General features: G+C 37.6%; 1 protein-coding gene across 6 annotated transcripts in view; it reads right to left on the bottom strand.

The window, feature by feature from the left end:
• The window catches only part of NR3C2 (nuclear receptor subfamily 3 group C member 2), a 396,224-nt gene that overhangs the window by 172,308 nt on the left and 197,957 nt on the right, over nt 1–25,959 (bottom strand). For all 6 annotated transcript variants that reach the window (XM_077139862.1, XM_077139861.1, XM_077139859.1 and 3 more), the window contains exon 3: nt 19,696–19,835. In XM_077139862.1, the coding sequence (XP_076995977.1) occupies nt 19,696–19,835 (140 nt within the window). The remainder of the gene's footprint in view (nt 1–19,695; nt 19,836–25,959) is intronic.

Raw genomic sequence — 25,959 nt, 5'->3', positions numbered from 1 at the left:
TTTTCCATTCTTCTCATTCCTGCCTGCAGAATTTCCTTCGGTATTTTCTTGCAGGACATGTCTCTTATTGACAAAAATCTCCCAGTTTCTGTTTATCTGTGAATATTTTAAACACTCCATTTTTTGGCATGGGCAGGCCCCAGGATCGAAGCCGGGTCTCTGGCATGGCTGGCAAGAATTCTGCCACTGAGCCACTGTTCCACCACCCACTCTCCTTCATTTTCAAAGCGCAGTTTGCCAGTTAAAGAATTCTTAGCTGGCAGTTTTCCTCTTTCATTACCTTAAATATATCATACCACTGCCTTCTTACCTCCATGGCTTCTAGTGAGAAATCAACACTTAGTCTTATTGTAGATCCCTTGTATGTGACTAATTGCTTTTTTCTCGCTGCTTTTGAGATTTTCTCTTTTTCTTTGGCATTTGACATTCTGATTAGTATGCATCTTGGGATAGTTCTATTAGGAATTATTCTTTTGGAGTACATCACATTTCTTGGACATGTATATTTATGTGTTTCATAAAAGTTTGGAAATTTTCAGATACTGCATCCTCAAGTGTTCTTTCTGCCTTTTTCCCCTTCTCTTCTCCTTCTGGGACACCCATGATATGCATGCTTGTGTGCCTCATGCTATCATTCAATTCCCTGAGAACCTGCTTGATTTTTTCCATTCTTTCTGTTTTTCTGTCTGTAAGATTTTGATTGTCCTGTCTTCTAGTTTGCTGATTCTTTCCTTCTGCCTGTTGAAATATGCTGTTGTATGCTTTTAATATATTTTTAATCTCTTCTATTATGCCTTTCATTCCCACAAATTCTGTTAATTTCCATATTTTCAAGTTCCTCTTTATTCTCACTCAGCGTCTTCTTAAGATCCTTTATTTCTTTTTTTTTTTTTTTTTGGCATGGGCAGGCTCCGGGGAATCAAACCCTGGTTTCCAGCTCGGCAGGTGAGAATTCTGCCACTGAGCCACCACTGCACCGCTCAAGGTCCTTTATCTTTTAAGTCATATTTTCATTCATCTCCTTGAATTGATTTAGGAAATTTCTTTGAACATCTTTGAGCTATTGTTCCAAATTCTGTATCTCCTCGGAAGTTTTAATTTGTTCCTTTGACTGGGCCTTATCTTCCTGTTTCCTAGTATGGCTTGCAATTTTTTTGCTGATATCTAGGTATCTGATTCTCTTGATGAATTTACTCCAAAGATCAGTTCCTTTCTCTTACCTATGGTGTTATTGTTAACAGGCTTTGTGTTAGGTTCATCTTTGACACTTGCTTCAACTTATTCTAGACCTTCAGAATTGCCTCTGTTTAACTGATTATGTTTTTCAGCTCTTTTTCATCTAATTCTTCCTCTGGGAATGCAGTGCAATATTTAAGATTGCACTTTCTGGGCAACTGTTTCACTCCCTGGTAAAAGCTTCCTTTCCTCTGTTCCTTCTCTGGGAATCCTGATCTGTTCTGTTTCGTGTTTTTTTTTTTTCCCTGTATATATATATATATATATATATATATATTAACTCTCCTTTCACTGCCTCTAGCTGTTTTCACCTGGAGGGCAAATCCTGGGAAAGAAGGTCACCCCAAAAGGGATATTACCAAGTTAGGGTTTTCCAGACTAAACAGGGCCGGGTACTCATGAATGGGGAGCAGAACAGGTCCAGGGGCCCTGGGGAGAGGGTCTATAATGTTTGTTTTGTGAAGCTAAAATGGTTTATAATAATAGGTGAGTAGTAGCAATGTGTATTTACTTCTCAAGAAACAAGCAATAAACATGCTAAAACTAATTCTGATTGAACTTCCAAAACTATTGGCATCATTACTTTAAAGACACAGATACTAAGATAGCGACTTAAATATTGGTTCTGACAATTAATTGTATTTATATGTGATGAATACAAGGAAAACTTTAGAAATATCCTGAGAATTCCAAATGAAAAAAACTCACTATAACTTTTCTAGTAGTATTTAGAGCAAACCATCTGAGGATACCATCAAATATACTTTCCTTTTCTCAACTCATCAATGCTATTAATACTAATATTGTGTTACATTTTTATTTAAAAGTGGAAAGTCTATTTGCAAAAACATCTACTTTCAGTCATCCTCACTGGGTATGTCTGGTACATAAGTCTAGAAGAGAAAGAAGTTCTGCACAGACAGTTAAGAAGCACTTGGCAGGAAAGACCATGCAGTCACCAAGAAAGGATGCTCAAAATTTAGTTTTAATATTTGTTTCCCCAAAGCCAAAATAAAGCTTTCCCTCAGCTGAATTTTACTATTAGATTGATCCTATGAACCAGAAACGACGTGAGTTCCTTAATGTCATCTCTAAGAATGTGAGAAACTTGAGCAAACTGCTATGACTAACACCAGCAACAAAAAGTCTTTTTGCCAAACAGAGAAGTCAGAGAAACCAATACAGACATGGAGTTCAAATACACTATCAAAAATATAAGAACAATTTTAAAATAGTAATATAGATGTCTTTACAAGTGCATCAAAATACCATCAAATGTTAAATTACAGTACACTAGAGAGGCCCAACTGAAAAGATAACAAGTTTCCTTTTCTCTTCTATATTTAAAAATTTTAAATATTGCATTCTTTTGTATCTGATATAAGATAGGCATTTAATAACGGTCCAACATCAACATACGACTTTAAGCAGTCTCTAGATCCTTCTAAGGCTTCCAATTGACCTTAGGAAAAAATAAAATCCAATCTCCTCACCGTGATCCTTGAGGCTCTACAGGATCTATTAACCCTCCCCCCGCTGCTCCAAGCCCTAACTCTAACTCTAAGGGCCCCTTATTCTCTCTATAGGGCTGGCTCCTTTCCTGCACCCCTCCAGGCTCTCTCCTGCTAGGGGTCTTTGTATGGTGCCCAGAGCACATCCTGAGTTCTTTTTCACACTTCAAATCTCAGTTACCTTTCCACTCCACACTTTCTACAGTAATGACTCCCTTTTACCCAAGTTACTCTCTCATCACTCTCTCTCTTTTCATGTGTGTATTATGCTCTGAAACATTTATCTATGTGCTTATTTAGAAATTGTCCTTCTTCCCCACGAGAGTGTATTCTCTATGAAGGTGGGAGCACTCTATCCCAAGTGCTTACCACGGATGCTGGATAAATATTTTATGATTAAATTAGTGAATGAGTTATATTCAAATACAGACCTTCATTATTAACTACTAGGGTATATCATGGCTTGAGGAATTAGCTTTCATCATAAAAAATATCTCTTAGAAGCTTTCTCTCCACTGAACTGTGAGCTCTATGTAGAAAGGGTCCAAAGCACATATGATTTTCTATTCCCGTGGGCCTTGAATTTACTGGATGAGTAGAGCAAATGTCACCACATTAAATGACTCTCCTACAGTTCCCTGCTACGCTTAAGGAGTACAAAGTTTCTCTGTCTTCCTTGTTATTTATCTTTTCTAAAATTTTACAGAAAACAGTATCTTACATAAGCAAGAGAAAAATTACATATTAAAAAGCTGGTTAACCGATACAAATTCATCATCAATTCAACTATGTAAGATCAGAAACTTAAAAGTATGACCACAAGGAAAGGAAAATAGTTCTTACATATCAAGAAGCTAAGATATATTAAAATGAGTGAACTGCTATCATGAGCTATATTAAAGTGAGTGAATTGCTATAACAAACGCTTCAAAAATATTTACAGCCTGAGTGTTTTGCTGGGGAAGTGCAGGGGCTGGGTGTCCCCAGCAGTCAAACAGGATAATAGGCTGCTCCCTGGAAGGCAGAGATCAGCAGCCCAGGCACCCGCCCCGCCCTCTGCACTTCTCTCTATGGGAGCCTGCGTGGCCTAACTCATTGTCTGAGCCTCGTTATCCACGTCTGTGATAAGAGGTATGAAATGAAGAATCATTCATTTAAATCCTCATTTAAGAAACAGATTCTTCTACATAGGATTTCTTTAAATAAAGCTACACCTCAGTAGCTCAAAAACAGAGTTCGTGATTAGCTTCCCTGCTGCCCTAAATACATCAGAGAAACTCTATGACACATTCATAAATTGAAAACATGAAGTCGTTCTTATTTCTTTCAACTCTATAGAACATTTAGAACACCCAAAATGCAAATTGCCTGTTGAATTAACAGTTTGCCAAGTCAGAGTTTGGTGCCACTTTATTGAAGAAAAGCTCTATATTATTACTGCCATAATTTCTGCAGCTGAAAAGGTTCCTGTGGTTAGGTCATTTACAATGGGCACTATGTACAAAGTTATTTAAATGGATTCTTTTGAGGGATAGTCTTTCATGTAAGAGAACGAGTTTATATCAAAGTAAATTCAGGTTAATTATGTACCAACAGGTCAGTGGCATGCATAGGTAGAGCTGGCAGTTGGCCCCTGACAATCTGTTACTCCACAGGCAGTACATGTAATCAGTCCCACCTTGAAACGTTTACTCTCGTGACTTAAAATACCAGTGATATTAAAAGTCATCATCAGCACACAGCACCCTCTTAATCTTAGTATACATATTCACTTTTGAAGGGTCACTTATAGATTTTGGGATAAGAGGGATGTGCACCTCAGGTCTTTACAGGAAAAACACTAAAGTTAAAATAAAATGGATAAGGTAAGTCAATTATGATTTAAATTGACTTTTCTTCCAAGGTACATTTCCTTTCTTCAACTCTCTCCAATGTTCACACTCAGAGCTTTAGCTACTGGGTCAGACAATGGCACTGGCATTTGGGTCAGATTTAGGTTTGAAAAACTTTGTCATTTATTAGCTGTGATTTATTAGACTTCGCCTATCACTTAACCGCAAGTAGTTATTGGTATGAACACGTACAAAAATAAACAACATTTTTTAAATCGAGGTGAGTTTCACTGTGTATTTCTTCTCTGGAATGAACCTACAGTGTCTTAATTTATGTGATTCTAGTGCTTCCTGAGGACCTGACCTTGAAATGAGTAGGGTCCCATCAAATTTTTATTTATTAATGCAGTCTCTTCTCTTTCTTCTGAAAGCGTCTAAAAAGATTTCCCATATTAGGGTACATGGCCAGAAACTTGGTAAAATTTATTTCCAATTTAGAATTTAAATTATTCTTTTTAGAAAAATTACAGTTTAGGACTTTAATCTCTGCCTATACCTAATAGTATGCGGTGACTATCTCCTACAAAACAGTATTATAGCTTTTAATGGCATGAATCACTCTATTTGATAATAAAACAGATCTATTTTAACAACTGGAAAAGTTGCATGCCCCCAAGTCTATATCAAATTTCACTGGTTCTTTGTACTCTCCCCAGGATCCAAGGCAGCCCCTTAATCGTTTCAAATACACATTTTATATTTAGTGTATGTATGCATAAAGGATGCTGAAATCTGACATATACAATTATTGTTCCCTGACATTTTATATTATATTCCATTTGAAATAACTACTTAGAGCTTTCTTTGCATATTGTGTGGCATACAACTAGCCTGTCAAGTTATAAGAGCCCTTTGAACATTTATTAATGTCCACAATTTACCAAGTACTTCACATAAATCATCTCCAATCCCTGAAACACCATCAGCTTGGTATTACCTGATCTTCATTTTACAGATCGGAAATAGAAAGAGAGCGATCACTTGTCCAAGCTCCCAGGACCAGTGATGCAACAGGGTGAAGTAAAACAAGGGAGAGCTTCAAGCCAGAGGGTACTGCATGCAATTTTTAAGGTATGTCCTTCACAGTAAGACTTTGGGCAAATTTCTCATCCAAAAATGGGGATATTACTCACATCCTAGAGAAACTCAGAATAAAAAACCACAGAGTGCCCAGTTTGGGGTCTGGCTCACAAAGGCATATGATAAGTGTTCACAATGATGATACCAGAAACAGTGACACGAGGTTTTGAAAACAGACACTAAAGGCTATGATGCTGGCTATAACACAGTACATGTAAAGTGAATCTGGGAAATAAAATGGTATCATCAAGTCTCAGCATAAATTAAAATTACAAATATGCATATGTCAAAAAAAAAGAAACAAAAACCTTAAACATTAAATTTTAATGAACCATATTTGGAAATACTGTCTTCGATGGAAATTTTGTATGAAGAAATGGAATTATGATCAATTTTATATACCACAGTAGAATTATTTTCTTATGTGATCTTAATAGAACCTTCTTTTAATTTAATTTTTTATTACAGAAGTAGGTGTAGAGAAAATCATGCAGAAAATATAAAGTTCCTGTATACCTTCCCCCATATCAGCCCCTCATTAGTGTAGCATTTGTTATAACTGATGAAAGAATATTATAATAATTGTAGTACTATATACTTAATAGTTATATTATACTATATAGACTAACTATATAGTCTATAGTTTACATTAAGATCGACTATTTGTGTTATATAGTCCCACATGGATTTTTTAAAAGTTCTTATTAAAGTAAACCTAGAATTTCCCCTTTTCAGTACAAATGTATTATTCAGTGCTATTAATTACATTCACAGTGTTGTGCTACTGCCACTACCATCCATTATCAAAACTTTTCCATGACCCTAAGATAGAAGTTCTGTACAATTTAAGCAGCAACTCTCCATATCCCACTTCTACCCTGACCCATGGTAACCTATATTTTAGTTTCTATCAATTTGCTTATTTTAATAAATTCTTAAGCAGTGGGAAGAATATTTACCCTATGATTTATCTTGTATTATAAAATAAATCATTGCCTGGAATCAATTTCCCATTGATTTCTTAATTAGCTATTCAATAAAAATGACTGAGTACCTGTAATTTAGAAACCTGAGTATAAGAAAATTGTTAGTGTCACCTGTCAGATAATAAGAGATAAAGCAGGAAGCCCTTTACCTGATTCTATATGCAGCAATTTCCACTTTAAAAGATGATGATGAGATCACAGGTACATACCTCTCTGTGTAATGACCAACTGTATTATCACAAAATTTTAACATAGCTATCATAGGTTTTCAAATTTCTGTTGTTTTAAGAAAAAATTATTTAAGATATAACTATTTACAAGTTGAAAAGTGTTTACTAATATCTCAAATCTTAAACATAGTTCAGTAATTGTAAAAAAAAAACTATTTAATACAGAGCTAATTACTTCATTATTATTATTTTTTAGGTGCATGGTCCTGGAATCGAACTCAATCTCCTGCATGGAAGGTGAGCATTCTACACTGAAACACCCGGGCACCTCAGAGCTAATTACTTTAAAATTCTTTATTGAAGGTATTACAAGTATTTGAAATCTATTCTTTTGGCCCAGGTAAGAACAAGGCTCTTCAAATAAATTCTAATCAGATATGTTAAGAGGAAATTTAACTTAAAAATCTTAAAAGCAAAGTTGTTTAAAAATTTTTGGAACTAAAGCCGCTGAATTTCTATATTTCTGTAAGTATTTCTATAAGCATTTCTCCACATATTCTCCTTTTAAAAATAGTAATTTTATTTAGGATTTCTTATCAGTGGCTATTAATACTTTGTTTTTCTTATTCTCCTTCTTTTTAAGGTATTATTGATAATTATATAGAAAAGAAAGAAAAAAGAAGAGCACACTTAGTCCTTAGATAATAGTATGTTATGTTTAAGACAACACAGAAAGCCTATTTCATTTCCTACACAAAACAAGGATACATACCTTTTTACTATATTCTGACATGCACCCTCACTAGAGGAAATATAATTTGTTCTGCTTTTTCATGTATTTGCTTAAAAAATGCATTAATTTTCTGGTTTCACAAAGGATGTGTTAATAGCTTAAAAGAAGTTAATTTTTGTTCGCACCCTCTCCCTGTGGATCACTACCATAAATTAAAATCTAATCTAATACAGAAAATATCTATTGGTACCTGAAAATTCTTACTTTCTGCCTAGAAAACCAGCTCAACAGTGAGAAACTTTGTAAAAAGGGAAATTTGGGGGGGGTTTCCTTCTATTTTTCCACAATTCGTACTGCTTCACTGAAAAAGACAAAGCCAGTTCCTAAGGCTCGATATGATTGTTTTGCTTTACAGATAATTTTCAAGATACAGTCGATTTTAAATAGGTACACTAATTAGACGGACACGACGTGGTATCTGGAAACCTTGTGCCTTTTTCTGAATGGGAATGAACATGGCTGACACTTGGTACCTAGAACGTAGGCACTCAACTGGTATCTTTTGACCTGAATGACTGCTTGCGCCCAGTTCTGCATCACAGGCACGTGCAGGCTATTTTCCTTTCCATTTTCAATGACTGCTTTATTCCAAATCAGCTGTGGCCTCTTTAGTCGTCTTCCTAGCACCTGCCCCTGGCGATTCTCAAAATTCTGAACTTGGTTTTTCACATTTCAGTGAGGCTTTACCTTAGCCACTTTTACAGTACTGTTCTGTGAGATGCTGGGTTAAATTAGCAAAGATCAGGCATTTCAATTTTTGAGGGACGCAACATAAGCATTTTGGATTTTATTTATCACCCATTTTTAGCAATTCAGGCCCTTCAAATAAATCATAATCACATGTGTTAGAAGTACATTTACTTTAAAAATTTAAAGGGGGCAGTTGTTTGAAAGAATTGCAGGTCTAATATCTAATAATGACATTTCTACAATCATTTCTCTATTTGCTCTCCTTTTAAAAACAGTGATTTTATTTAAGATTTTGAATTAATAGCCATAAGTCTCTTTTCATACCTCTTCATTTTTCTGCATGCAATTTCAGGTTATATTGAAGACTAAAAATAAATATTACTTACGTAATCCTAGCAATATCAAATTGCTGAGCCTAGTTCTACTGGGACAATGCTATGGTGCATACCAAATGAAAAACAACCTGGACTAATTTTGCACTGGTTTTCCAATAAAATGGTTCAACAAGAGTGGGAGGACCAGAGAATGCAATGTGTTTTACAAATCTTGGTACAGTTAATTGAAAAAAAAGAGAAAGAAGTAAAAAGTAGTAGTGATTTTCCAAATTAAAGTACAGAAAGAGTGAAAATTGTCTTTGTTCTTTGTCTGAGCCTATGTACAGGCAGATTAAATTTAAATCCTGATCTTAACTACAAAGGATTCCCTGCTGTGGGCTTTTAGTGCAACACTCACTTATTAATAGAGATCTATCGAAATCAACCACAAAGAGGTAAAAATTCCAAGTTTTTCCTAAATATAAGCTGTCTATTATTTTTTTGTTTCTTCTCCTTCAAATCAGATCAAACATTTAACATGCACATAAAGGAGTCAAAGTTTAAATATTTCACATTTTTAAATTACTTCCTAAGAAGGGAAAGTCTTTTTTTGTAAATGAAATGTTAGAAAAAAATAATCCTTTATTGTTTCTAGTGCAGATTAAACATACATATACCAATTTTAATCTTCCTAGCTATGATCAATGGGCAGTGCAGATACTGTTAAGATTTATTTTATTTTGTTTAAAGAAGAAGAAACAGAGGTTGTTATCTGCTCAAAGACCCAGAGTGGGTTGTATCAATCCAGACTAAAGCCCTAGGCTGTTTGACTCCAAGGTCAGCTCTCTTTCTGCCTGCAATATCCCTCTACATAAAAAATGACTTTGAATCTATGTAGGTGATGCCTCATTATATATCTTCTTTCTGGAGAGTTCTCATAATAAGGGCTCAATTGTTGAGGATTATTCAGTACCTTTTCACTTAAAAATTACTAAGTGGTCAGGATGGCTTCTAGAAGGGTGGAATCAATCTTCAATCTCAAGTCCTGGCTCTCCATTCAAAATCGGAGAAGGAAATCAAATATGAAAAGGGATCAGGAGTGAGGAAGAGGGATCTGATCTTTTCTTTTCCTTCCCAGATTCCATGTTTGAATCCCACTGAACCAAATAAACAGACAAGAATTTAATAAGCCTGCATTGTATCTACAGTGCTGTACACAATATGGTTTATGTCAATTTTCCTGAAAACCTCACACCATCTATTGCTCAGCTAATGTGCTATCAGTGAACTTTTCAAACTTCTCGTTATTGCTTTTGCTGTCCTTCTGGATTTATAGTCTTTAATCTTTTGCTTTATTTCATGGTTTCACCATTGGACAAGTAAACAAATGTTTTTATAAAGATGCATTAGGTAAAGCAAATGTTACTGATTTAATGGAGGCTTTAATTTTCTATCCGTAGGGAAAATTACATTTCTCACTCTTCCTTGGGAATGTTTTTTGTTATATGAGATAGAATTCACTGTTAATAAACAACTCAGCATGTAGAGAAAGGTGAAACTTTTATAAAAGTAATGTCATATAGTAAACAAATTCCACAAACAGCATTTATTAAAGAGCCTAAACATGGGGCCAACCCCAGGACAAAATGGAAACAAACAATCTACACTGCTTTCCCGAGCGTGGTGAGATTCATTCCTTGGTGTCAATCTGCTCTTCTCTAGATGTGTGTTTGGTCTCTGGTACTGGAAGGTTGTGTGCGTGCACCTGTGTGCCAGAGCACGTGTTAGTGACAGAGAGAGCACGTGAGCATGCGCACAGACAGTTTTATAAGAGTTTCAGGTGAGTCTAATATCTTCCTTCCAACAGTCAAGGTTTTCTCCCCTCTCCTAGCCCCAGAAGGGCAATCCTTGGGTAAGGTGGGGTGAAGCTCTGGAAAGCGTGTGTGTGTGTATTCTTTACATATCTTTTTATGTCTTAAAAAATCATTATCAGCCTCTGCCTCTTTCCCATCTGAGAGGTCAAGGTGGGCAGTGAAGATAGACTGCAAAGAATAAGGCTCAAAGAAGGAGGAGAAAAAAAAACAACTACAATACATATGGATGTTTTTAGAGAGCAAAATATTACATGAAAAACAAATTTTGGAGGGTTTAAAGATGAACATTTTCATTTGCTACAGTATTTTTCTGCCTGCTCAATCATTTCACTTCATACTGCTGTCATAAGCTGCAAAAATCATCATTTCGAACCTCTGATACCAGGAGCAACAACAGCACCAGTTCCCACAGCGATCACGGCCAAGCTCGTCTGCTGCACTGGCCCTGGCCCCAACACCTTCCTCGGGCTTTCAAGTTCTAAGTATAACTTCCCACACACCGCACCAACTAGCCATGGCTGCCTCTGACAGCTGCGTCCTTAAAACTGAGCTGATCTACAGTCAAACCGCGTCACATCTCTGTAGTTTATTTCAAAACTTTCAAGAAAACGTCTCTGGGAAAAGAATGAATTTTTTTTTCAGAATTTTGTCTCTCTACTTTTCTTTTCCTCTACCTGGACTGCCTTCTCCCTTTGTAAGAATTAATATCCAGTCATCGCCACAACCTTGATAGCTTTAACTATCAAGCTCCATTCTTTAAGCATTTCCTTTCTAAGTTTGTGCCAGCGATCCCCATTCCTTCCCAGAACTAATCCATCATCAAGTCCTTCCTTCCACCATACTTCTCATAGCAAATCTTCCCCTCAGATCTCAGCAATTTCAACAGAGGCTAGGCCCTTTTTACTTTCCATCATCTGCAATACCATCCCCTGTTTTCTCTTCCTTTAGGTGGTACCCTCCACCATGTCACCGAGGGACAAAGCTGCCTATGCCAGTGCTTTACTTACTTCCACTGTAAAGAGCTTCATAAAAATACTTGCTGAATTTACAGGAAGGGCTGAGATCCCTCATTCCAATATTAAGGCCGCACATAATGAGACCATAGTACCTCTATTAAGTTTACTCTTCCCTATCTCCCAGGTATGCATGGGCCAGGCTTTCACGAACTGACCCTGCTCAAGAGGGTGCAAACAGGCTTGAGGCGCCACCTTCCCAGTATACGCCCCATCCCCAGTCCCTTCCGAGTCTCTGCCGCCTAAATGTCTACCCATCCTTCACAGGCTCGATTTTGGTATTTGATTGCAATCAGTTCAGTACTTTCGTTTCAGTGTCAAATCATTCTCAAGGTTATCAAATCACACAAGTTGTGTGACTCTAATTACACAACAGCACAAGTTCTGTGTGAGCAGATTTGTGTCCTACCACTCTTGTGAGCCTCTTGACGTTAAAGCCCATACCAAAGAGTTGAAGAGTTAACAGCTTTCGGCATAGAGGTGCTGAGCCTATTAGGCTTCATCTAATTTTTATCACACACAGGAAATGAAACAAGGGAAGATGGAAAATTTAAATAAAGCTTTAGATTAATGTCAATATGTTAAAGAGGTACCTCAGCATGGTAATCATGACTTCCTTAAAAACGTAAAGTTCATTCCTTAAGAAAAAACAGAGACTACCCAATTCCTTTTCCCTTAGGGCAACAGGAATTTAAATTAGAGTTTCAACTTCGAATGGCTGGGAATTAGTTCTTTAGAGTTCCGCAGGATAACTCCAGCATTATAATGTGCTCTTCAGAGGTATTCTAAAGCTAGAGATGAATAAAACTATTTTTAATGGGTAAAAATGGTTAGGATCGGATATAACCGTGTTTAAGAGGTGTCTAACTCACGTGTTAAATGCACAGTCAAAATGACTGGGATTACGTGCGTTCAAATTCCAGCTCTGCCAAGTCCTTCTCTCTGTGTGATGTTGGACAAGTTGATTAACTATTATAACCTCAACTGACTGATTTCTAATATAAGAATATTAGTCTTATTTCATAGGATTATGATGATGATTAAAATGGAATAGAGGCTAAAGTTCTGAGCACAATGAGCCCAAAATAAGTGCTTAATAAATACGTGTATTATTAGCACTGCTTTTAAACTCTAAGGGCTCACGCCATTAAACCCTGTTAAAAATAGTCAGTGTTTCCCTGTCATAACAATTGTTTAAAGAGTTCACATTCAAAGTCTAGTTCACAACTCACAAAACCTTCTGCTTATGGAGGCTGTTATGAGGAATAAATGAAATAAAACACAAAAAATTTGGAACAGTGCCTGATCCCTGGGAAGTGCACAATAAATGGTAACTTGTTGTCAGGAGCAGGTGGCTGACGGAATAAAGCATTGTTCAACGCTGCCCCTTAAACATAAATACATCTATTCTATTAGCATCAATGGGAGAAGTTCTTAAATCTAAGCATACCATTCACATGAAAACAGCAGACAAATTAAAACATAAGTAGCTCATGAGAATTTTCTTCAAACAGGCAATCCCCTACACTAGTTATTCAGGAATATCACAGTCAGGTGCTCCGCATTTTCTTCCAGTTTGGCTGATAGAAGTCTAAGAGCCAAACTCCTGGTCAGGCTGCACAGAGACCTCCGGACAAAAATTCTGTACATCACCCTCATTTTGCGCTCTAATTTCTTCCTTCCTGCTCTCACCTTCTTTTTGCCCCTGTTTTTCTCTTTACTTACTTTAAATTTCATTTCAACTCACTAAGTCTGTGAACCATCTTGGATTTTTCTGGAACAAGATGGGTTGTAAATAAACACAGGGGATAACTGAAAATCACTTACTGTGCTGCTGATTTATTCTAACCAAAATTTACCACATAAAGTGTGGCATGCTTTGAATTTTAAGCTATAAGAAGCTCTCTTTTTGGATAATACTAATTTACCTTTGGCTCACATGTCCCTATTTCAAACTGTTTCTTCAATGTGTTTTCCATTTCAGAGAAACAAATACAGGCCATGGTGATTAGAAACAATAGTGAATACCATACATATATTTAAACAGTTATCAACCAATCAATCAACACACATTGCATGAATAACTGCTATATGTTTGGTATTGCCTAGCACTGGTTAACAAATCATATTCCCTTAATATTATGCTTGGTTTGGGGTCCTGGACTGGCGAAGGTCCAGTAATAATCAAAGCGTAATGATGAATAAAAAACCAAAACCAGGACTGAAAATTCCACAGATTCAATAATGTTGCAAGTTCAGCAAAACCTTGAATAACCGAAACCAAGCAACTAGGATTTGTTTCTGCATGTTAACATGGAGAAGGGAGGAACCTGGATTTCTGATCCCTAAGGTTCTGAGTTTTTCTGTTCTCTGTCTATCTAAATACCCATTTCTTGGGCAATTGAATCTACTACTTTCATGGACGGTGATTCCAAAATCTTTACTTTCAGTCTTGCGTTGTTCCCCTTAGAATCGATCACACATAAGTTGGATACATTGGAAGAACCCATACGCATCTCAAACCAATTACCCTAAACCAAACCTCATCCCAAATTCCTTTACCCTGGCACAATTTTTCTTCATAGCACCTATAAACTTCTCATATACTATACATATAACTAAGTACTATGTTTAATCTATCCGCACTCCTCATATGAATGTAAGCTACACTAGGGAAGAAATTCTTGTCTAATTTGTTCCCTGACACACTCAAGACGTACCTAGGATACGTGTAGAGTGGTGCCTGGAATTTAGCAGGTGTTGATAAATGTCTGTTGAATGAATTAACCTTTCCTTCCAGGCACCCAAACCTGCTCCGACCTCAGCACCTAATTTCAGCAGGTAGAATCATTCTAAATCCTTGCTTCTTTACCCCCATTTTATCAGCCTCTCAGAGCTGCCAATGTATATCCCACAGTCTTGGTACTTGTCATCTGCTGTCCAAGTTCTAGCCCTGGTCATCACTTGCTGGAGCAATGAAACAAGCCACCAGAACTACCCTTCTTTATATAAGTATACTTCACTGCAGCGAGAATGGTAGATTATAAAGGCAATCTACTTGAATCTGCCTGAAAATATATGGAGGTTCCATTTTTTTGCTTGAGGATAAATTCAGGTTTCTCTTAAAGTCCAGGACTTGGTTCCAATCTGCTCATTTGGCCTGACTTTCTAACATATCACACGACAAATTTTAAGCATTGGAAGCACCAAACTGCTTGTGGTTTCCTGCGCAGGCCCCCAGTATTGCCAATTCTAACCTTTTGAGATTCAGTTTGGGGGTCGATTCTTTAGGAAGCCTTCCCTGGCCTTCCAGGTTGGTCTGAATGCCATGGCTCAGTGTGCTCCTATAGCGGCTAACTACAAGGTAGTAAAAAAAAAAACCTGGGTAACCACTTGGCATTAACATGAAAGTCTCATGCCTACAAAAGGAAGAAAAGAGTTTTCATAAAAATCACAGTTATAATGCAAGGTTAGGTATTTATTTAAGCCCTTGCAGTAAATAATTAGAATCAGGTCAGGTTACCTGGTTCCTAATTTCTGGGAAAGGAAACAGACACTACAACTTAGTCTTTAAAGTGTTTCATGAGAAAACTGCATAAGCTAGACAGTCCCTGGTTTCCTCCCTCTGCTGCAGCATGTGCCATGGCAGTGACAATGGACGTGGATATTCATTAGCCTCCTGACCACAGAACACTGAAGGCTATATCTTCCATCATCAACTAAAGACATCTAATAATATAAATTAAATTATTTCCTTGTTTTATCATTTCCTTAATTTAAAAATTCATTAAATTATGTTGTCAGCTATAAGGGGATAGCTATATTTAGATTATTATAGAATGTTACCCTGATTTAGCCTGTGCCCAGTCAATTAAGGCTCTCCATTTTTCAGCACAATTGTATTGTGGATCCCTGCTCCCCCCAACTCTGTCCCAAACACCCTCCTGCTTGCTCACGCTCTCACTTGCTCTTAGCCTCCTGCCCGTAACCTCTGACACACAGCACTGAACGAGATAACTCAAGTATGCTGCACAGATGAGGCATGCTTTCCTTTAGGCATGTTCAGCACATTCATTAATTTTAGAAGGGCAAAGACAATTAACTATTAACTATTACATTTCCTTAAAAACATGCCCCTTACAGAATAATCTATAAATTAGAACTTTTTTTTTTACCTATATGCTGGTGAACTACATGTGAAAGGAACAAGGGACAAATAATTTCACAGGCTTAGCTGTCTTAAAATATATGAGGAACCCGAGATTAATCCACAATTATATCTTTTAAAGCAATTTCATTTCAGGAAATAGATTTGTAAGCCTCTCTATTACTTAGAGGGAAATGTCAGACTATGGAAACTGATATCACATGGTTTCGCTGACCTTGGTGTCGCTGAGACAATAGGGACTCTTTTGCCTCACAGGTCTGCTTACAAAAATATAAATCCAGTTGACTTCTTGTAATAATGAATTCTCTCGTTTACAGCCTAATGACTATTCAGTGATTTGCAGGACTTGTGCATTCAGTATCCAAAAAAGGGAAATCGGTTCATAGGTCAGTGTACTGAATCTAGTGAACTGTTCATTCAGGGATCCCAATGTAAAATACACAAATGGGATGACGCTAACAGCAATTTACAGTTGGAATGGGATTGAGATAGTCAAAACTAATACAGACTAGAATTAGAAGCGACTGATTAGAAATTAAATCTAAAAATAAAATTATAAACTTCCATTTGTAATGGAAATGATAACATGGCTCTTACCTGACATTACTGGCACATACTATATTCTGGATAAAAGCTCTATGTGTTTTATATTAAGATTTAAAGAATAAAAACTATATGTAGTGTATATACGCACAATTAAACAAAACATAGAGAATGCAACATACACCTTTTAACAATGATTTACAGATTCCATACTGAGCAACAATGCTGTCATTCTACCAAGCTGCAGAGTGGCGTGTTCTAGAGCACAAAGCCTTAAGCCAGTATTTTCAAAGCTCAGACAGCTGTGTCTTTCCTTCCATCTCCTTTTAAGTGATCACCTTCAGTTCCATCCTCAATGCTATTAGCTCCTGTTAGTTTTAACCAACTCCCTTACCTTAAGCTTCCTATACTCAGTACTACTAGGCGCCCAAGGTTATTAAGGGAAGCCAGGAAATCAAACTTAGTAAATAGCAAAACATAAAAACATAAACTCACACATATGTATATGGATATCACATGCATAGATTCACACAGTAAGAATACCATGTGATGTCACTCTCAAAGTTTAAACTACTTCCTTCATTAGATCCCAAAGGCATGAACAGAAAGGCATGTAGGGTAGATTTATGGTGAACTCCAGAATAGATATGGCAACATGGGGACAACACAACATGGGATCTGGAGTCAAAAGACTTTAATCTGGTTCAATCACTATAGCCTTATGATCCTGGTTAGATTGCTCGACTGAGTCTCATCGTAATGCCTTCATCTTTAGAAGGGGACTAAAGATAGCACTCTTAAACTGTGATTTTGTGAAATGCATGCCTCAAATCATAGTATTGATATACTAATATATATACCAACATACTAATTATCAGTATTAAGTATAATACTTAAAGTTTTATAATAACAATCCCTTATTAAATAAAAAAGCTCTGAACAAACTTGGCCAAATTTCTCTCATATTCATTCATTCTCTCTCTCTCTCTCTGACACACACACACACACACTCCTCACTCCCACATACATGAAGGTGCTTGAGCTTTGTACTCTCTTAATTTCTTCTCTGCTCAGGGGATTTGTTGCTTACTTACATTTAGCAAATATTTTTAAGTGTCCAAAAATTGGTGTCCTGTTCTAGAGTCTGGGGACAAATAGTAAACAAATGCTAGGTTCTTATACTCATGAAATTTACTGTCTAAGTTTACGGCCTTGTTTCATGCAGTTGAAACTGCTAAAAGTCTAATTCCCAAAGAAAAAGAGGGAACAGCTATATTAATAATAACCTTTAAAGGTTCTCATCAATTTTCATTATCCATTGATATAGCTTTGCAATGAAGGAAAAACGTATAAAGACATTCAGTCTTTTCAATATTTATTTATATTTCATTTGTACAAGTTTTCCCTCACAGGTACTTCCGTAGAAATTACTAAATTCAATAAAAACAAAACAAAAACTTAGAAAAGCAGAGCCTGTAAATAGCAGAAATGTAAGTTTTGACATGAATGCTGACCCTTAGGAAGGGCCAGTCAACATGTAGACCCCTGCTATCTACTCCATCCGAAATGCCCTTTTCCACACATCACCTTATTTTTACACATTGCCTTACTTTGTTCACTAATCAGTGAGCCTAGGAAGACCAGGTTCTTATATTAGCAGGTACAAAGTAGAGTTAGGAAAGTACCAAAGTTAAACCTCATTTCCTTGAAAACTTTTCTACATAGCCAATCACATACTTATGGAAAGAGAAAGAGAGAGACTAAAAGGTCTTAAAAAAATAAACTCACTTTGGCAGTATACGCAATTATTTTTCCCAGAATTCAGCCTTCGTTCTCATAACTGAGCCCATTTCCAAAATGGGAACAGCACACCCCATTCCAGGTGCAGGCGGTTCAGTCCACCGCCTTCAGCTAGGACCTGCCTAGCAGATCACTGCAGGCCCAGCCACAGGGAGTGGCTCAGAGGTGGGCCTGGGAGCCAAACTAACGAGATTCGACTCAGGTGTTATAGGAACCACTGGCACCAGAAAATCTCTTTTGAATGGAGGCCTACAGCTGCTGACTGCCATCTTGCCACCATGAGAGAACATGCTGAAAATGGAGCCAGAGAAAGTCAAGCGAAAAGACTGAGTTCCAATGACTGGGGGTAAGACTCTGGCTTGCCTGAAACCAGGCCCATGGAAGGATTCTGCAGTCAGGTGGGCTAATGCAGTTCTACTTGTGCTTAGGCTAGCTTGTGTTGAGTTTTCAGTCACCTGTAGCCAAGAGTCCACATACCGGGAAAGAAATACCGAAGGCTTATTGTCAATTCAACGCTTGGTTTAGGGATTGTTAAACAACTAGTAGTACAAATAATATTAAATTATGTAATACCAATTAAATAATGTAATATCACTGCATATTTAATGCTGATATTACATAGTTAATAATGTAATACTAACTATGTAATATCAATTTAATCAGATAATTAACTTAATCCTAGAAGTCATGAAATTATTACTTGGTCAGCTTTTTCATGCCCGAACTAGGATGCTACTTTGTGCTCTGCAGCAAAACAAAGATGAAACATTCGAGTCATTTATGTTCAATCTCTAAAATACCAATTCATCCCTCAGAAAACTTCCCTGAGAAATACACCTTAAAGAGTCTTAAAAAGCTGAGCCCCTTACTGAAAATGTGTTAATTACACAATACATAGCAAAATTTCTACATTTTCAACCTAGTATTCAACATGCATAAAATTCTCTGGCCTAAGACTCATGTTAATTATTAGCTTATAACTTGGGGACGGGGAAGTAAAAACATAGTATAAGACTATTTCTCCTTAAGAAGTACAATTGCTTCGACAGAAGCAAAAGCTAGCCTAACTATACAAAATGAATCTCAGTCAGAATTTTCACTTAAAGTATGCTTTTGGAAACCTTCAATAGGAATAAAGGTAGGACTCAAATGGGTACCTGGAGTCTGAAATTACTGTTAAATGAGATTATTCTATACGAAACACAAGTTAAATAACAGGTTTTATCCTGATATTAATGTTTCAATTTGCCACAAATACATATATTTACAGAGAAACACAGGAGTACCAGATAGAAATATTCTAAGTCTGAGCCTAGTAAAAATACTACCCCAGATCATGCATATTAAATTTATAGCATAGGTCATTTTTCTAAGTATCACTGAACGACAAACTGAAACAAACAAGGAAAAAAAACCTTCCTGAGTTGCTGATCTTGACTCACAATTTCAAATTTCGCTCATTAATTATTGCTCAGTGGAAAATTTCCACGTGTTTGTAGATAAGGTAGTATTACTATTTATCACTCGCAGATTACATAAAAAAATATGCTATAGAGTTAACCAAGCAAGCAAACTACACAAACTAGGAAAAGATGTGTAAAAGGAACACCCACATGAACATTTACCTTCCACTGCTCTTTTGAAGAAAACTTTGCAGCTGCCACAGGTTACTACCCCGTAATGGCATCCTGAAGCCTCATCTCCACACACCAAACATATTTTGGAAGGTCTTGAGGATCCAGTAGAGACACTTCGTAAAGCAGAGCTGGGAAAAGAAATAAAGATTTAAATAAGTAACTGCAATGGCACATCTGATATGTTGCACGGCTTAGTTCAAAGTCTCTCAATCTTGATGCCATAAATGAATTCAGTAAGTATGCACTGGCCACATATTATGACTGTAACAAAATGAAGGTAAAATTCTATTAGGGGAAAAATGCTATCAAGAATTCTCTCTAGAGAAGCCTCTTCCCAGGACTGGGAAATAATAAATAATCACATATGAGCTTTTATCCTCCTTTTCCTGTTTTTGAGAATGTCACACACAAAAATTATTTGTATTCCAGCTGGGCAGCAAAGAGAAGGATCTTGAGCCAAGTCATCATGGAAGTATTTGCTGTCCTTTTGTTCTGGCATCAAAGACCTGTTACAATACTTCTCAACACTGCACCCAGACTCAGATTTTATATCTCAAATTAAATGAAAATCTTTCCTTTCTAAAACCATCATCCGCCAGTTAAAAGAAACAAAACAAAACTCTTTCCTCTACCTCCAGCAATTTCATCCCTCCAAGCTCCTGCATTTTTTCACGTTATCGTATACAGGTACATTCAAGTTATTTCAATTTTCTGAGTAATTTGAGAGAACATGATCAATGTAAAAAAAAAAGCCATATCTGCTAAATAACTCAGATATCTTTCTTGGTAAGAAAATGACAGGTTCTGGGCAACAGTATACAGGGACAAAGGTAATCTTTTAATCAATAGGCTGTTTTAACACGTCTTAAGGGAAATCTTCTCAAGATATCTATTACTATGGTGCATTATGAGCAACACTTTAAATTATAATAAGGAGTCAGAGTTCAGTGACAGTTCAGATGAGTACTGAGTCGACAAAGAGGTTGATTTCTTCATGCGCAGTCTGCATGCATTTACTGAATTTCTACCCAAGGTCTTGTGCAAGTTGCTAAGGAAATAAATATTAAAAATCTAGTCTTCCCCCTCAACATTAGTGGGAACACAATTGAGGGTGGTGAGGGCTAAGGTGCAGTGTAATATGGAGGTACATTGTTGGTTCCGCTCTCGATACTGGGACAGCTGGGAATTTTGAAGCATGCCTATGTGATATCCATTCAAAAAATACAAGGAGGGGCAGAGGCAGCAAGTGGCAATGGCTCTCAGAGAAAAACAAGTTGGACGTGGAAGCTTTGGCTAGATTTGTCATATGTCACTGCTGTCACCTTGCTGTTAAGGCTTTTGCCTCAATGTGAAACTGTAGGCATGTGGACAAAAGACTGAAAGGAAATATGCTAAAAGGCTAAAATGGTTATGGTACAGTAATAATGTCCCTGTTTTTCAAATTCACTAAGATATAACATCGCATCAATAATTTTTAAATATTATTCTAAATGTTTAACTACCCTGTCACCAAACACGAAGGAAGAAACTATTTAACTGCTCAGAGCACTGCAGCATGACTGACTTTCTAGAAAATGACTTCTTAAATCAGGGACTGAAACAATGTTCTCTAAAGTTGGTTCTCCTTCTGAGTAAAATGCTCTTTATTATTTTTACTAGTGTCCTTTGACTTCTTTATGGCATTCAAAACATTCCTTTTCAGCACCAGTAACTTCTTCAACATATTAGCCAGTAAAACTCAATCCACGCTGTGATTTCTCTTACGCTTACAGGGAAGCACCATGATTGTCAACATTAAAATATCACTTGAAATCATCATTAAAATGTAATTGCTTTTTCACAACTACAAGCATACATGGGATTTGTAGGTTACATTTAGCTGGGATTGGGCTTGGTCCCAATGTGTAAGGGCCCCTTAAGTTTTAGCCTTTGGAACCTTCTTTTTTCTATTCAAGTTCACTTCTTTGTTGATCTCATTCAGTCTCTCTGCTTAGACATTCTCATTTCAGTTAATGGCAAATCTTTCTGTGGTAGTTAGATTCAGCTGTCAACTTGGCCAGGTGAAGGCACCTAGTTCTGTTGCTGTGGACATGAGCCAATGGTACATGAACCTCATCTGTTGCTAATTACATCTGCAGTCGCCTAGGAGGCATGCCTGCTGCAATGAATGAGTTTTGACTTAATTGGCTGGTGCTTAAATAAGAGACTCAATGTAGCACAGCCTAAGCAGCTCGGCATTCCTCATCTCAGCACTTGCAGCTCACCCCAGCCCTTTGGAGATGCAGAAAGAAGTCACCCCGGGGAAAGTTGTTGGAACCCAGGGGCCTGGAGAGAAGGCCAGCAGAGACCATCCTGTGCCTTCCCACGTAATAAAGAACCTCATTGGAAAGTTAGCTGCCTTTCCTCTGAAGAACTAACAAAATAAATCCCCTTTTATTAAAAGCCAATCCGTTTCTGGTATGTTGCATTCCAGCAGCTAGCAAACTAGAACACTTTCCTTCTAGTTGTTCAGGCTAAGAAACTTGGACTCATCTTGGACTCTTCACTTTCACCCTATCTGATCTGTTAAATTCTATTCACTTTACCTTCAGAGTATATTCAAATTCTGATCACTTCCCACAACTTTCTTTGGTATCCCCTAGTCCAAGCTATCAACATTTCTTACCTAGGTTCTTGCATAAGCCTCCTAACTCATCTTCCCATTTGCCCCTTTCCCCTTATACGCGCCCCCCACTACCCCCAGTCAGAATGATCTTTTTTCGTTCATTTCCTCAAACCCTCAAATGACTTGTCCTCGCATGCAGATAAAAAAGCCAAAGCCGCCCATATGAGAGCACAGGTCCTCAACCTGGCCCCCGATACTTCTCTAACCTCTGCCTTGTCGCATCAGTAGCCCTCGAACCCATCAGTAATGCTTCCACCTCAGGGCTGTGCTGGCTGTCCCCTCTCCCTGGAATGCTCTCCACCAAGATATCTTCATACTCCCCTCATCTCCTTCAGGTCTTTATGTAAATGTTATTTATTCAGTGAGGCCTTTCCTGACCATCCAATTGAAAGAGCAACACCTCTTCCCTAGAATTCCCCACGCCCCTTGTCTGGGTTTTCTTCAGAGCATGTACCACCATTCACCACGCTGTCTACTTTACCTCTTCGGTGTGGTTTGGTCTCATTCACACTAGAACATAAGCTCAGCATGGGCTGGGATTTGCACCTGCCATTCTCTGCTGTGTGCCCAGGGCTTGGAGTAATCCCTGGTCCCTAGACAGCCAACCAGCACTTGAATAAAGAAGTGATTGTAGTTACTGGCATTAACTCAAAAGATACCATCACACAAAACCTATCACCCCATCAACTCTAATGCCCTACTGCAGTTCTTGCAGAAAGGAATATGACTTGTTTACAACTTTCTTGAGAGTGAAATGTAGCTGAACTAAATTAAGAGAAGTTGGATAGAGAGTCAGCATAAAAAAGATAGACTGTGAAATCCAGATTTTAAAATAAATTTGTTTAATTACATAATTAAAACAGATGAGAACTATTTTTCCCTTGTGTTCACTAAGGTCTCTCAACGACAAAACAGGAAATTTGCCTCTACATGCCTTCAGGCAGCTCTTGGCTTGTTTAGTTTCTACAACACCATATTGAAGGCATTCTCTTGCTCCCTCTACTAATGCCTCCTCTATTTTTCAGGCTCCTTTTCAACTTCTTGATCACTAGCATCGACTGTCTTCAGAGCTATACCTTTGGCCATCTTTTTTCTTCTTTCTTCATTCTGTCCCTTAATGACCTCATCCACTTTGCCAGGCTCAAACACTGTCTCTTGGTGAATGACTTCCCAAATCTTTATATCCAGTTCCAGCCTTTCTCCCATGCTCAAATTTCCTATTTTCTACTTCTCTATGACCCCTTTGCCTTGTTCAAAGGCAAAACATGCTCAAATCAATATTTATCCTCTTTTCCCTCAGATTTTAGTGTTTTGAAAAGGTATTGCCATCGGCTAGTTACCTGAATTTAAGCCTTCTCCTCACCCTTCATACCTCCTCCTCAACTATCAAGTCTCACCAGTCACCAAATCTCTTTCAGCCAAGCTTTGAAAACTCTCAACTCAGTTCTCTTCACCCCACTGTTGGTAATCAGGCCCTAAGTACATTCTAAAGGTTCAGGCTTCTTCCCTGACTGATACCTCTTCCCCCTCCAATCCATTCTACAGCAGGCGGCAAATGCATTTTCCTGATAGAGAGAGTAATACATTACATTCCAGCTCAGAAACCTTCAATTGACCCTGCTGAACACCACAATAAACGGAAAACCTTGGTAGGACATTTAAAGTCCCTCTTCCCTTCTCTGCAGGGTCCTCTCACACTACCGAGCCTTACGTTCACCCCACTCCCTTTACGTGCTCTGTAAACTACATTTTATACAACTTAGCACTTCCTCATTCCCAGTCACAGTAACGGAGACACTGTCCATTAAATGCTTCTGATGTTCTTGCAGCTGGAAGTACCACTCTCCCTTTTCTAACTCCCTTGGCATTTTGCTAACTCTTCTCTTTCAGCAGTCATCACTTTTGCCCTTGCGTTAGTGATCTGCACATTTATCCTAATATCCTGAGGGCAAAACCCTTGCCCTACATGTCTCTGTATTCTCAGCTACCATTAGTACAGTGCAGGTGGTATTCACCGAACGAATGAAATCACACTCCTAATCTCATTACATAACCAACATAAATTTACAAAAGGCCAATCTTATAAAGGCAAATGAATAAAGCCAAGGTTTAGACTCAACTCCCACATCACTCATTTAGCTTTGCACAGAGGAAAAAAAACAAAACAAAACTTAGAGACCCAGAATATTCTTAAAAGCTCAGCCAGCTGTATTATAAACATATGCATTATTTACACAAGAGACAGGCCACAAAGTGTGCATGGATGAGGAAAATGCCATTCTTTCCTATCATATGGTTAGCTTTAAAACTGAGAGATGTACTTGACAGGAAGGTTATATTTGTTTGATTTTAAGAAATACATTTGTTCATTTAACAAAAAAAGAAGGGGCAGATCTTTAACTCACTTCTAGATACCAAGTGTTATCAAGATACAAAGCATATATGCTGGTTTCGTATGTAAAATTGATTTTTAAAGTGCTATTTACTAAGCAACTACATAGCATTTGAGCCTCAAACTACAGGGTCAAAAATGAAAGGGTCAGTGAACTTCCGAGAAGAGGACAGAATAGGATAGGCTGAGTGCAGTCCTGCTCGGTGGAACAACTAGTGAAATGACAGAACAACAACCAGGACAGCAGTTCCAGGCTGCAAAATGACCAGAGAGGCTCTTCCACATTATACAGGGAGGTCCTGGATGAAAAAGTAGAGAATTTGGGACACAGAGACTGGGGTGAAGGTACCTGGCTGTGACTCCTCCTGGGGCAAGTAGTGGTGCTCAGGGAGAAGTGGGTTCCAAAGGTGTGGAGCACTGCTGCACTCCTCCTGCCAACCTCTGCAGCAAGCTTGGGGCACTTCTTTTGGGAGGAGAAGGAAAGGCAGAGTGGAGCCAGTCTGAGAAATGGCTGGCAAAAGAGACTTGCTGGGTCTATTGAATTTATTCTATTCGGGTTTCTTTGATTTGAATGTTATGTCCTTCATAACGGTTGGGGAAAAATAAATGCTAGAAATACACAATGCAGATTTGAGGGGGCAAAAGAAAGAATAAGTGAACTAGAGGAAAAGACAACTGAATTCTCTCACAAAAGAGCAAATGGCAAAAAAAGATGGAAAAATTGGAGTCAGATTGCAGGGAAATGATGGACAGCGCAAAGTGCACAAACAAAAGAATCATCAGTGTCCCAGAAGGAGAAGAAAAGAGTAAAAGGCTAGGAAGATGGTTGAAGACATAATGGGGGAAAACTTCATTAAAATCATTAAAATTGATGGATCCCTGGCTAGGCTGACAAGAAAAGAAAGAGAAAGGATGCAAATAAACAAAATCAGGAATGAGAGGAGGGTCATTACCAAGGACCCTGGAGAAATGAAATAAAACATAAGTGGAAACTTTGAACAACTATACACCAACAAAATAGACAACTTAGAGGAAATGGACAAATTGCTAAAAACACATAAGAAACCTAGACTGAATGAGAACAGAAGATCTCAAAAAACCAATCACAAGTAAAAAGATTCAATCAGTCATCAAAAATCTCCCAAAAAGGAATGTTCAGGGCCAGATGGCTTCACAGAGATTTTACCAAACAAGA

The sequence above is a fragment of the Tamandua tetradactyla genome, chromosome 22 (genome assembly GCF_023851605.1).
Source record: "Tamandua tetradactyla isolate mTamTet1 chromosome 22, mTamTet1.pri, whole genome shotgun sequence".
NCBI classification, from domain to species: domain Eukaryota; kingdom Metazoa; phylum Chordata; class Mammalia; order Pilosa; family Myrmecophagidae; genus Tamandua; species Tamandua tetradactyla.
Note: the sequence above shows the minus strand (reverse complement) of the source record. Positions and strands in the feature narration are given on the sequence as shown.